The sequence below is a fragment of the Euprymna scolopes genome, chromosome 13, assembly GCF_053919585.1.
Source record: "Euprymna scolopes isolate OS-2025 chromosome 13, ASM5391958v1, whole genome shotgun sequence".
Lineage (NCBI taxonomy): Eukaryota > Metazoa > Mollusca > Cephalopoda > Sepiida > Sepiolidae > Euprymna > Euprymna scolopes.
In genome coordinates, this window is record NC_136494.1 from 53,379,449 (window position 1) to 53,393,760 (window position 14,312).

The 14,312-nt window shown below is 30.9% G+C and overlaps 1 protein-coding gene across 2 annotated transcripts in view; it reads right to left on the reverse strand.

Annotated features, from left to right (window-relative positions):
• The window catches only part of LOC145292029 (uncharacterized), a 105,875-nt gene that overhangs the window by 33,481 nt on the left and 58,082 nt on the right, over positions 1–14,312 (reverse strand). For both annotated transcript variants that reach the window (XM_080138052.1, XM_080138051.1), the window contains exon 3: positions 3,642–3,836. In XM_080138052.1, the coding sequence (XP_079994178.1) occupies positions 3,642–3,836 (195 nt within the window). The remainder of the gene's footprint in view (positions 1–3,641; positions 3,837–14,312) is intronic.

The following is a 14,312-nucleotide window of genomic DNA, read 5'->3' on the forward strand; positions in this document are numbered from 1 at the left end:
CTGCGATTTCAATGAAACATTTTTACTATTTCTTTTTTTTAAGAATGATAAACAATTGAATTCATTTGCTAAAATTCTTTTTAATATCAGTTAAACTTTAACCGCTTTAATATATACGGTTATTTCACACTTAGTCGTTGGGACTCAGAAAGACACATGCACAGACTTGAAGCCTATTTTCATAACACTCTCTATTTGACTAGAGAATCCAAACTAGAATAAGTCGACTAGGCCTTCATGTGTTTAAGAAAAAACCTGCAACATAGTGTTAGCTACTTATATTTTTCTACTATTCTCTCTCGCCCATGACTGTACCTTAATCAACCATGACTCTGTATTTGGTTTCTCTAGTTACACAGACGAAACTGGTAGCATAAGACTCACTTTTCTTTATCTCATTCCTTGTAAGAAACAGTTACGTTTCCGACCAGTCTCACAGATCGACAGGATCAGAAAACCTCACTTCTAGATCTTTTTCCGAACACAGTTCTCGAGGATTTCGTAACAAGTTCCCATAACCCACAGTGATCAAGTTTTGATACTCTAAATTTTCGACCCCAAGCCATTGCATAAAACGACAAGGTACTTCAAGAAGGCAAACTGGAAGTCATCAAGAATCATATAAGAGACGCCCCATGGAGTAGTATCTTTCCTCATTTTGCGGAACAGTGAGCACATGTTTCAAAACAGCAATTGAAGCACATGTTCCCACACGCAAGTTCTACTGCAAAACCCACTCTCCTAAATGATTCACTTCTACTTGTGTAACTGCAGTTACTACAAGGCAGCATCCATTCCACAGGTTTATCTGACATAAGTCCAGTATAAACAGGCAAAAATTAATTGAAACTAAAAAGAGGGAAATAGCCGCAGTCAAGAGAAGGCATACCGAAGTAATCAGAAAACGCATTGAGTCACAAAAATAAGGAATTCGCGATTTCTGGAAAATTTATAACAGTTTAGTAAATAATGGGCAATCAAAACCCCCCTCCCCCCACTAGCCAACAAACTTGAGGTTGTTTGCACGGCAACCGAAACGCAGACTGCTTGCCCGACGGTTTGCTTCTAACTCCGTTTTAGACCCAACAAATCGCCCCCTCCCAAATTTTTCTTTTGTGGACAGAAGCCACACTTGATGATCTGAAAATCACCTCTTCCCATATTCGTGATGTCACAAAAAACCTAAGCCCCTCGAAGGCATGTGGGTCTGATATCATTCCTGCTGAACTATTAAAAAAAATGCTCTGCTTAAGTTGCTCCGGTTCTCTTCAAACTGTTCAACGAATCTTGCTTTTTTGACTACTAGAAAATTGCTTTGGCTGTACCAGTTTCAAGAATTCTGGCAAAAGGACTGACCCACTCAAGTATCGCCCCATTAACCGCCCTCTCTTTGCCAAAATCTTTAGTCCTTAAACAATCAAACACTAGTCCACTACTTCATACCTAATAAACTTATGACCGACTGTATGCATTTAGACAAGCCCGTTCTACTGTAGATATCTGATGTGTAATCTTCGAACGTACATACTACGCACTGAATAAGGAAGGAGATGCTAGGGCATTAGTCCTAAATATATCTAAAGCATTCTCATGAGAATTAAATCATATGGTAATACTGGACGGATACTTAGCATAATCCTATCCCTTTTACACGAGAGAAAATTCAGATTGTACATGATGGTCGTACGTCAAAACAACATGATACAATTTCGTGTCACAAGGGTCGATCCTTGAACATTTATTATTCCTAATATTCTCTGACAACATTGTCTCGGAGATGGATACATTTACTGATGACATCATGCTCTGTAACAGACTCGAGTGGAAACAAATATCTAAGGAAATGACTAAAACCTTAAAGGAAGACCTCCAATCTGTACTGGAATGGGGACGTAAACGGTTGTTATATTAAATGCTGCTAAGATTAAGATTCTTTCCTTTAATAATTATAAAAAAAAACTGTCAACCATTGATTGCCATGGCTAATAATACAGTACCTAAAAGTACTTCGTTCAAATTCGGCTTAACATTCAAAGACAACATGAATTGGAACAAATACATACAAAGCTGCTGCAGAGAAGGTGAGATTTCTCTACCGTTTTAGAAGGCCACTCACACCTGCGAGTATTGTATATCTCTACAAAGCAACTATTCGCCTATGCATGGAGTATTGGGGCCACGTCTGGGCTAGTGCATTTAGAGTCATCAACCTAATAAATCTCGCATTAGCAACCAAAATCCAACCTCTATCCCATTTATGTTGCATCTCTGTGCCTGTTTTACAAATATTTTAATAGAATGTGCCCCTACGAATACAAAGTACTTGTAATCCCTCGACGCAAATACCCCCAACTAATCCAACAAGCATCAAAATTCCACCTTACATTGTAGAGATCGCAAGCTGCTGGAAAGCCTTCTACTCAAATAGTTTTTTCATCCCAACTGCTAGACTTTGGAATTCCCTGCCATATCCTTGCTTCCTTGACTATACTAACATGCAGAAGTTGAACTGTAACGTGAACAGACATCTCGCTTCTCAACTCCTTACACAGTATCCCTTTAAATTTGATCCTAAATAGTAACCCTTACGTCAAAGTGTAAAGTGCTTTGTTTGGGCTGAACTAACAGAAAAAAAAGTGAAGAAAGATCTTCAGTACAAGAAATAAATTTAAAAGATCTCGACGATTTTGAAGATGTTAAATTTACGTTATAATCATGCCATCCTCTTAAAATCGCAAACGAGAGAAACATCCCACAACAAATAAAAGATATGTATAAAATGAATCAAACTAACTTGAATTAAAATAATAAAATAAAAGATATGTCTGTATAAAAGGAATAAAACTGACTTGGATTGAACGAAAATTATCTGATAATTCTGACGAATTAATGCACTATCAGCATGTTGTTATACTGATCGTCGTTAAGATTTACCAACCTGAGAAATAATTTGATCGACTGTTTTATACCCAAGCATTAATTTAATTCAAGAACTACCGGGAATTATGAGTTAGCAAGTAAAACTCATTTTTCACACGAAAATCTTGCAAGTAAAATCATTCCAAGGGAATTGGCCAGGTTTGGTTACTTCAATGCTTTAAGAATCTCGGTGCTTTTGATTGTAGCTTTTGTCGTTCTTCCGTTACAATGTTATTATGTACTTGATAATAATTGCATATCTTTGTACTAAAATGTGGCAGTATAAAATGCTCACCTTTTACGATTAGTTGCATGAAGCACTGAAAATACTGCAGTAATGTAAAAATATAAGAGAACATTTATTAAATAAACAACAAAATTGTTATATTTTTTACTGAAAGATCCCCCGTTCAATTTGCCCATAAAAATAATAAGGCCGTTTGTTTCTTATCGACGTAATTGTAGAGTAAGAATACCCGATAAACCACATTATTCATTCGTGAATTTAATCATGTGCTTCAACGTGTTCAACGGCACATAAAAACACCATATCAAAATGATTTCTATTATTACTTATAAATAAAAATTTGTTTTTTTTTGTACAAAAGTTTTTAATAGTTATCTGAAAAATTAGCAAGAATTTAAAGATGATTTCGAAATCCAACGGAACACCTGGACATTTTTCGTTTGAAAAATGCATTCAATCATAGGAATTTACTTACCGATTCCTTTTGGATATGAAATAATTTGGAATTTTCCGCCATTCTCTGGATTAAGTCCCGTGGCTTGTTTCACTCTCCGCTCATAAACTTTAGAAAATTTATTCTCACCAGGATAAAAAGCCGTACTATAACTCCATTTGGCTTTAAACCATTTCTTTAATTGTGAAGAAAAAGTTTTGTTCACACACATTGTATCTGCAAATGATAAAGAGTATAAGTTATGTAATGTCTTAAATTAATTTATGTTTTGCATAAATGAATAAAAAAAATAAAATGTTAATATTCTTGTTTTTTCACTGATTTTTTTTTAATTCCCAAAACTGGTAATGATCAAGATGAAATTACGTTGATGTTAAATATTTGTTACTATTTATGCACAAGGGAGAATTATTCTGATAGTAAAGTTATCAAAAATTACGTTGATGTTAAATATTTGTTACTATTTATGCACAAGGGAGAATTATTCTGATAGTAAAGTTATAAAAAATTACGTTGGGTTCTTTAAGCGTAAACCTAGGACATTTGTGATGCGTATTTCAGTGTTTTTATCAATCTCGATTCTAAAATATATTTCAATGCAGAATAGTTAATATTAAGGAAAATAATTTCCCTTAGGTCTTTTATATTTGTTTCGCACTTCTTTCGTGATCAAAATGTGACTCATGTTTCAAAGTTCATAGTATAAATATTTATCGCTTTATCAGCTGGAACTATTAAATTAAGGCTATTTATTATTTCATTTACTTCACAGTGTTGTGATGTTTTACACCATTTTTTTCTCAAGAACGGGCTTTTATATCAAAGCTAGCAAGGGTAGTCTTAAGAGTCAATTAAATGGAAGGCGTAGGATGTTTTCTGAGCCAAGCAGAACTGACTTCTGGAGTACTGTGATGTAGTATCTGATTATTATTATTATTATTGTTATAATTATTATTATTATTATTATTATTATTATTATTATTATTATTATTATTATTATTATTATTATTATTATTATTATTGATTAAATTATGAATTGCTTATATAATCCAACCCAACCGAATGAGAAATGTAGAAGAGGAAAACCTAAAACTCAGCATTTTGCATAAATGCTGAGTGACTTTTTAAAAATATAAATTCTTAAAAGTAACAAAAGACGAGGAGAACTGTAATTTTGGTATATATATATATATATATATATATATATATATATATATATAAATATATATAACTCAAGGTATAATAAATTTTAATCTATCTATATATATATATAGTTACAATAGACAAATACGCATATAAATATTAATATACAAAGATACATAGAAAGGTTTGCATTCAGAATTTGAAGTCCAGAATATTTGGACGTAGAATTTAAATACCTCATAAATATTTTGAAAACTTTAGAATGGCCCACATATTTTATATTAAATACAAAGAAAAAATCCACACAAATAGTTTTCAGAATAAATAAGCAAAAATCATATACACCGGATAATTCTTTTATTAACAGAAGCCTTTTTTACTTACATACGCCAATAATACAATAATTTGGAACACTCTAAAAAACTAGGAATTCTAATAATACAAACCACACCACAAACTCTAAAACAAACATTAAAAACAACATAACACCGCCTCCAAAGCAAACCAATTTTCAATGCAGGCTTATACACTGTTCCGTGCCAAAATTGCCATCATATATACGTTGGTGAAACCCAACATATATTCGAAAAAAAGGCTCAATATAAAAGATATAAGAAATAGCAATTCTTAAAATCCATTATTCTCTTTTTTTATTGCAGCATAATCATACGTTTGACTTCAAACAAGCAAAAATAGTTAAATTTATTTCAAATAAACCGTGACGGAGACGTCTGGAATCAGCGCTTATCACAAATTCAAGAACAATTAAACAACATAGAGGTTTTATAATTTATAAGTAAACTCATATTGAAAAACATAATTTAATTTTAGACACAGGTTAACTCTCTCACACCATAGAAAACACTACATGTAATAATAAACACATATAATCAGTAAATAAATTACATAACAAAAATACACTCATTTCATTTTAGTTACACATCCACATTTGAATTATACAGGCCATGTTTATTCGAAAAAGAATATAAATTACATCTTTTTAAATATATTAACAATTTATTTTTGAATTTCCAACGACTTTTTTCGTTCTGAAATAGAACATACCTTTCACAACAAATATATTTTCAAATATTTTACTGGTATTTTATTTTCTTAAATTTATTCATCTAGAAGGAGTCTTACAATAAAGACGAAACGTTGATCGGCATAAAAACTTGGTTTGTTTCTTTTTCATCTCTCTATCATGCCGAAAACTGGATGTTGAAGTGACGTAACGTTTATTTATTTTTCTTTTTTTTTTGTCACGTTTTTCTCTTTATTTATATTCATTTATTTAGTTTTATTTTTTCTTATGTATTTTATATATTACTTACAGCGTAAGTATATTTAGTATTAATTGTATTTAATATTACTGTGTGTTATTACTGGGCTTCACTTATATTTGTTTATGAAGTTATTAATACATACTTATTTGTTTTTGCGCAAATAAGATTATTATTAATCGGTAAAACTAAATGTCTATATTTGTATTCTAAAGTAGTTACAATATTTATTTATTTGTAGACGTACCATTTAGAGTGATCTTCAACATAAATCGACATACGTCACCAAAAACTTTTAGAACAAATTTCATACAAAAATGAATGATTATAAATTATTGAACATGTATTCTAAACATTGAGATACAACTTCATTCATTTTGTAAAATTTACCATCTAGTGTGTGTGTACTACAATAAATATTCTCATTTATCACTAAAAAACTTTAAAAATAGGATAGTTATAAAATTGATGATTATGAATTATAAAATATGCATTCTTAGCAATAGTACACATATTTATTTTTTGTCAACTTTACGTATGTACTTCTAAATTAATTAACAAATCCTTACAAAGTCTGAAACATATTTGCTCTGCGTAAAGGTAAGCTGGTACATCATTTCAATTTAGTTCATGCAAAAAAAAAAAAAAAAAGAAAGGATTCCCCCGAGAACATTCAGATACCTCCGATGTTGTAAAATTTTAACAATAGAATATATTAAAAGGTTTTTATGGGGCATTATACGGCTACAGCCTCCGATTTGCAAATCCAATTAAAATATATCAAATTTGCATTAAATTAGATCCATAATCATTAGACACTATTTAAGCAATATTCTCTAACATTTAATTTCATCTTAAGACCCCTTTAGCCTGAGCCTTAGATTGAAGACATTTTCTAGATTAAAAGTCATGTCATAGAGTTTGATAAAATTAAAATAAATATTCTAGACACGAGATTTAGTAGCATTACATCTTGATTTTAATCTTCGTAAGAGAGCATAAAAGTGGTGCAAAACTACTCTGTCTGAAAAATTAATTTTGCCAGTTCTGAGATGAGTATATACATAATGTTGCTAGTGTCAGTATTTTCTATAAATACTATGGCATATGTTCCTCAGAATTGTCTGATTTATTCTCTGCTTCTCTTGTTCCAGCTCGTCTAACTCGTTCATCGAGTGGTCTTCAGCAATTCGCTATTTTATGCCTCATTTTAATATAACTTCCTCTTTTTGTAGCCTTTTTTTCTCAAGAATCGCAGGCTTGTGGAACTCTCTTCCTGCTAACTATTTTCTCCAACAAGCATCTTCTGTCTTTGGGACAACTATCTTGTAAGCTCCTTACATCACGCCGTGTTCCTAGCAATTCCCATTATGTATAGTCAGACAGACAGACAGACAGACAGACACACACACACACACACGCATATATATATATATATATATATATATATATATATATATATATATATATATATATATGTAGAGAGGCTGTAGCTATATTATGCCTCATAAAACCCTTTTAAAATACTCTATTGTTAAAATTTCACACACACACGCACACACACAAACACACACACATATACATATATATGTAGTTTGCTTGAATCATTGTGTGGGATAGGTATGTAGTAGAGAATTAGAAGGCTATCACAATGCGAGGAATGAGATATAGTCGTTGTTGTTGGAAGAAGACGAAGACAAGTGGCTATTTACAAATCATTAAGTACATACATATATGTCTATATATACATATATTTATTCAGTTGTATTAAATACAAATGCCTTACTTGTTATGTCTGCGACAATATCCATTATTAATTTCGGAAAAAATTCCCTTTTCAAATGGTAGACGTGACAGATCGATTCAAAGCATGCTAGATGACGGAGAGGAAATTGGGTGGCTGTGTGGAGCCTTGGAGCAAATGTAAGGAGGGGGTTTAACATATTTTTTTCTGTTCCTTTTTCTTTATAATTTTTTTTGTATATATTTTATTCATTTAATTTTTTTTAGTTTATAACTTGTAGCTTTAGCGTAAGCTTTTTTAATTTTGTATATTCTCTGTCTATTTTGTTGTCTTTATTATAAATTTTTTCTGCTGCTCTGTATTATTCATTTATTTGTTTAATTTATTAACATCCTAGCATATTCAGTGTGATGAATTGGTGTATCTAGGTCACGTAAGTTGCTAGTAGGCTGGTACTGGTTAGCTTTTGGAGGAGAGAAGTGGAAGGGGGAAGTTTTCGGGGTATACCGGGCAATTTTTCAGTGTGCAAGGTGGTGGGTCCTCGTTGTGCTTGCATTTAGAAAGCTGCTAAAAAGAAAGCTACCAAAAAGCAGCCAGCCGAAATATATTTGTACACTACATGTCGGCCCTCCCTACTAAGGCCATTATCGGATATGCAAGGAATGAAATCATCCGCATCCAAAACAAGTGTAAGCCTAAGGACAAGACAGAATGCACAAAACAGTTCCATCAGGTCCTAGAGACAAACGGATTACCCATCACCGCCATTAAACACCTCTGGAACACAAGAAAACGTGTAAGAAGCTTGCCCACGAATACCTACTTCCTTAAAATTCCCCATCTCAGCCACAAGATCACAACGGCTATCCGCAGGGCCATCAGAAGGAAGGATCTCAATATGCAACTAGCCCACTGCGGACCATCTCTTAGACAGCAGCTTTCTAAGTGCAAGCACAACAAGGACCCACCACCATGCACACTGACAAATTGCCCAGTATACCCCGCAGCTATATACCACCGCACACATGTAGTCTACAAACTAGAATGCTCTGCATGTGGAAAATTCTACGTGGGCAGCACCACAAGACCCCTACACATAAGAATCAAGGAACACACACAAACACAAGCATCATCATTCCACAAACACCTCAACACCTGCAGAAACACTAATATATCTATTAAAGTCGATATTTTAACCACAGAACACAATATTGGAAATCTTCGCATAAAAAAATCATTACTAATATCCAAATTACGGCCAGAACTCAACAACAGATTGGAGCTCGGATAATCATTCATTATACAACTTTACATTGGCTCCCACCAAAGACTTACCATTACAACCGTAACCCATTAGAACAGGTATACCACTGCACACCGCCTATACACTAACTCACAGTTCAGACAGGGCCTTACCACTAGCCCCCTGCCCATATAAATTATATATAAAAAATAAAAAAATTTAAATAAATAAGTAAATAACAGCAATATATATATATAAAAAATAATAATAATAAATAGTTAGCTGAAATAACATAAACCAATTTAAAAATAAAAAAAAACCGTTTTATTTAAGCTAACCCACCTGTTCAAACCCAAATAAATACTTACAACAAACACAAATAAATAAACAAATAATAATAAAGAATTAAATAGAAGAAAAATGTTCCATCTCTAACCGCTTATAGTTTTATTAAAATAAATAAATTAACAATTCCCACGGAATGTCAATCCAGCGCCCCACTTCCCAGCTATCTTCCTATTCCTGACAACCACACCCCTAAACTAAACACCCCAACAGCCGACTGAGAGCGCCCCACCTCGCACCCTCCTCCTCACTCACATCCCCTTTCACTTCTCTCCTCCAAAAGCTAACCAGTACCAGCCTACTAGCGACTTACGTGACCTAGATACACCAGGTCATCACACTGAATATGCTAGGATGTTAATAAATTAAACAAATAAATGAATAATACAGAGCAGCAGAAAAAATTTATAATAAAGACAACAAAATAGACAGAGAATATACAAAATTAAAAAAGCTTACGCTAAAGCTACAAGTTATAAAAAATAATAATATATATATACAAAAAAATTTTATAAACAAAAAGGAACAGAAAAAAATATGTTAAACCCCCTCCTTACATTTGCTCCGAGGCTCCACACAGCCATCCAATTTCCTCTCCATCATCTAGCATGCTTTGAATCGATCTGTCACGTCTACCAGTTGAAAAGGGAATTTTTTTCCGAAATTCATAATGGATATTGTCGCAGATATAACAAGTAAGGCATTTGTATTTAATACAACTGAATAAATATATGTATATATAGACATATATGTATGTACTTAATGATTTGTAAATAGCCACTTGTCTTCGTCTTCTTCCAACAACAACGACTATATCTCATTTATCGCATTGTGATAGCCTTCTAATTCTCTATTACATATATATATGTAATAGATGATCTATATATATATATATATATATACATACATACATACATACACACATTACCCATATGAACAACGTAGTAGTTCTTTGTTTGGCTGATAGGCGTCGCTATTGACTTTATCTGACAAGTTCATCTGTTGATAGCACACATACTACTTCTTTGCATAGGTTCATCATAACCATGTCAAAATAGCATATGGAGCTATACCTTTGCTAAAGGGATGCCGGTTAATTTATCAAATTTAAGGCTTATGCTAATGGATGAGTGTTTTTATCTCCAGCAAAAACAACTGTAACCCATAAAATATTGACTAGGTTTAACACTGCTTCACTTTCGGGATTTAACTAAAACCAGTGTGTAAGCGTGATTATGCTGTACACTAACGAAAAGCAAACAAATGAAAAACAAACAAATATTTATAGTATGGACCGTTCAGTCGGGTATGAGTAAGTAAATATTTTTATTTGAACTGATGCAAATAAATATTTATATTTGATGGATGGATGTAAATATTTTTATTTGGACTGATACAAATAAATATTTGTATTTGATGGATGGATGTAAATATTTTTATTTGGACTGATACAAATAAATATTTGTATTTGATGGATGGATGTAAATATTTTTATTTGGACTGATACAAATAAATATTTGTATTTGATGGATGGAGGTAAATATTTTCCTTTGAACTGATGCAAATAATATTTGTATTTGATGGATGGATGTAAATATTTTCCTTTGAACTGATGCAAATAAATATTTGTATTTGATGGATGGATGTAAATATTTTTATTTGAACTGATGCAAATAAATATTTGTATTTGATGGATGGATGTAAATATTTTTATTTGGACTGATACAAATAAATATTTGTATTTGATGGATGGATGTAAATATTTTTATTTGAACTGATGAAAATAAAAATTTGTATTTGTGGATGGATGTAAATATTTTTATTTGAACTGATACAAATAAATATTTGTATTTGATGGATGGATGTAAATATTTTTATTTGAACTGATGAAAATAAAAATTTGTATTTGTGGATGGATGTAAATATTTTTATTTGAACTGATACAAATAAATATTTGTATTTGATGGATGGATGTAAATATTTTTATTTGAACTGATACAAATAAATATTTGTATTTGATGGATGGATGTAAATATTTTTATTTGAACTGATACAAATAAATATTTGTATTTGATGGATGGATGTAAATATTTTCATTTTAACTGATACAAATAAATATTTGTATTTGATGGATGGATGTAAATATTTTCATTTGAACTGATAAAAACAAATATTTATAATTGATGGATGGATGTATACAAATAAATATTTGTATTTGATAAATGGATGTAAATATTTTTTATTTGAACTGATACAAATAAATATTTGTATTTGATGGATGGATGTAAATATTTTTATTTGAACTGATACAAATAAATATTTGTATTTGATGGATGGATGTAAATATTTTTATTTGAACTGATACAAATAAATATTTGTATTTGATGGATGGATGTAAATATTTTCATTTGAACTGATAAAAACAAATATTTATAATTGATGGATGGATGTATACAAATAAATATTTGTATTTGATGGATGGATGTAAATATTTTTATTTGAACTGATACAAATAAATATTTGTATTTGATGGATGGATGTAAATATTTTTATTTGAACTGATACAAATAAATATTTGTATTTGATGGATGGATGTAAATATTTTTATTTGAACTGATACAAATAAATATTTGTATTTGATGGATGGATGTAAATATTTTTATTTGAACTGATACAAATAAATATTTGTATTTGATGGATGGATGTAAATATTTTCATTTGAACTGATAAAAACAAATATTTATAATTGATGGATGGATGTATACAAATAAATATTTGTATTAAATTCATGGAGGTACATATTTTCATTTTAACTGATGCAAATAAATATTCGTATTTAATAGATGGATGTAAATATTTTCCTTTGAACTGGTGCAAATAAATATTTGTATTAAATGGATGGAGGTACATATCTTAATTTGAACAGATATAAATAAATATTTGTATTTAATGGATGGAGGTACATATTTTCATCTGAACTGATGCAAATACATATTTGTATGTAATGGATGGAGGTAAATATTTTCATTTTAACTGATGAAAATAATTATTTGTATTTAATAGATGGAGGTAAATACTTTCCTTTGGACCGATGCAAATATTTATTTGTATTTAATAGAAGGAGGTAAATATTTTCATGAGGACTGATGCGAATAAACATTTGTATTATATGGATAGAGGTATATATTTTATTTTGAAAAGATATAAATAAATATTTATATATAATGGATGGAGGTACATTATTTCATCTGAACTGATGCAAATACATATTTGCATTTGATGGATGGAGGTAAATAGTTTCATTTTAATTGATGCAAATAAATATTTGCATTTAATGGATGGAAGTAAATATTTTCATTGGAACTGATACAATAAATGTTTGTATGTTAAGGATGGGGAAAATATTTTCGTTTGGACTGATACAAATAAATATTTGCATTTAATAGATGGAGGTACATATTTTCATTTTAACTGATACAAAAAATATTTGTATTAAATGGATGGAGGTAAACATGTGTATTGGAAATGGTACAAATAACTATTTGTATTTAATGGATGGAGGTAAATATTTTCATTTGAACTGGTACAAATAAATATGTTTATTAAATTGATGGAGGTAAATATTTTCATTTGAACTGGTGCAAATAAATATTTGTATTAAATGGATGGAGGTATATATTTTAATTTGGACAGATATAAATAAATATTTGCATTTAAGTGATGGAGGTACATATTTTCATCTGAACTGATGCAAATACATATTTGTATTTACTAGATGGAGGTAAATATTTTCATTTAAACTGATGCAATTAAATAAATATATTTAATAAATGGAGGTAAATATTTTCCCTTGAATTGATGCAAATAATTATTTGTATTTATAAGATTGAGGTAAATATTTTCCTTTGAACTGATGCAAATAAATATTTTTATTAAATGGATGGAGATACATATTTTAATTTTAACTGATACAAATAAAAATTTGTATTTAATGGATGGAGTACATATTTTCATTTGAACAGATACAAATAAATATTTGTATTTAATGGATGGGGGCAAATATTTTTTATTTGAACTGATGCAAATAAATATTTGCATTTAATGAATTGAGAAAAATATTTTTTATTTGAACTGATACAAATAAATATTTGCATTTAATGGATGGAGATAAATATTTTCATTTGTAGTGATGCAAATAAATATTTGTATTTGATGGATGGATGTAAGTATTTTTATCTGAACTGATTTATTCAGAACTTTGTCAGAAATAATTGGATACAAAGTACTGAACTAGCGTATTGCATTATTGCCATCCCTCCATACTTTGGTGGAGTTGGATCGATTTTTATTGGTAGATTTTATGTACGAGGGGAGTGCAATAAATAATGCCCCTGACCCACTTCCAGTTTTCTGATTTAGCTGTAATTTTGCATGTGCCAGGATTTATATCGGTACCGGTTATGTGGCAAATTACAGCTGTGAACTCATTGTGGTTTCTGTTTTACAGGTGTTTGAACTGAGTCAGGTGTGAAATGGAGCCTGTTGAATGTTGAGCAGTGATCCGTTTTTTTTTTGATATTTGAAAGGATGCACACCACAAGAAACTTTTGATGAAATGAAAGAAACTTATGGTGATAATGCCCCATCATATGACCTTGTAAAACGCTGGCATTGTGAATTCAAACATGGCCGACAGTCTGTGGAAACAGCTCCCAGACCTGGTCGCTCCCCTTCTGTCATTGATGAGGCATCTGTCCGTCAAGTTGCCATGATGGAAGATCGGCGCATTACTACTCGCCAAATAACCCAAGATGTCAAGATTAGTACAGGGTCTGTGGAAACTATCATTCATTACCATTTGCATATGCATAAGGTGTCTGCCAGATGGATTCCCAGATTGCTCACACCATTCCAGAAGCGAGAACGCGTCGAAT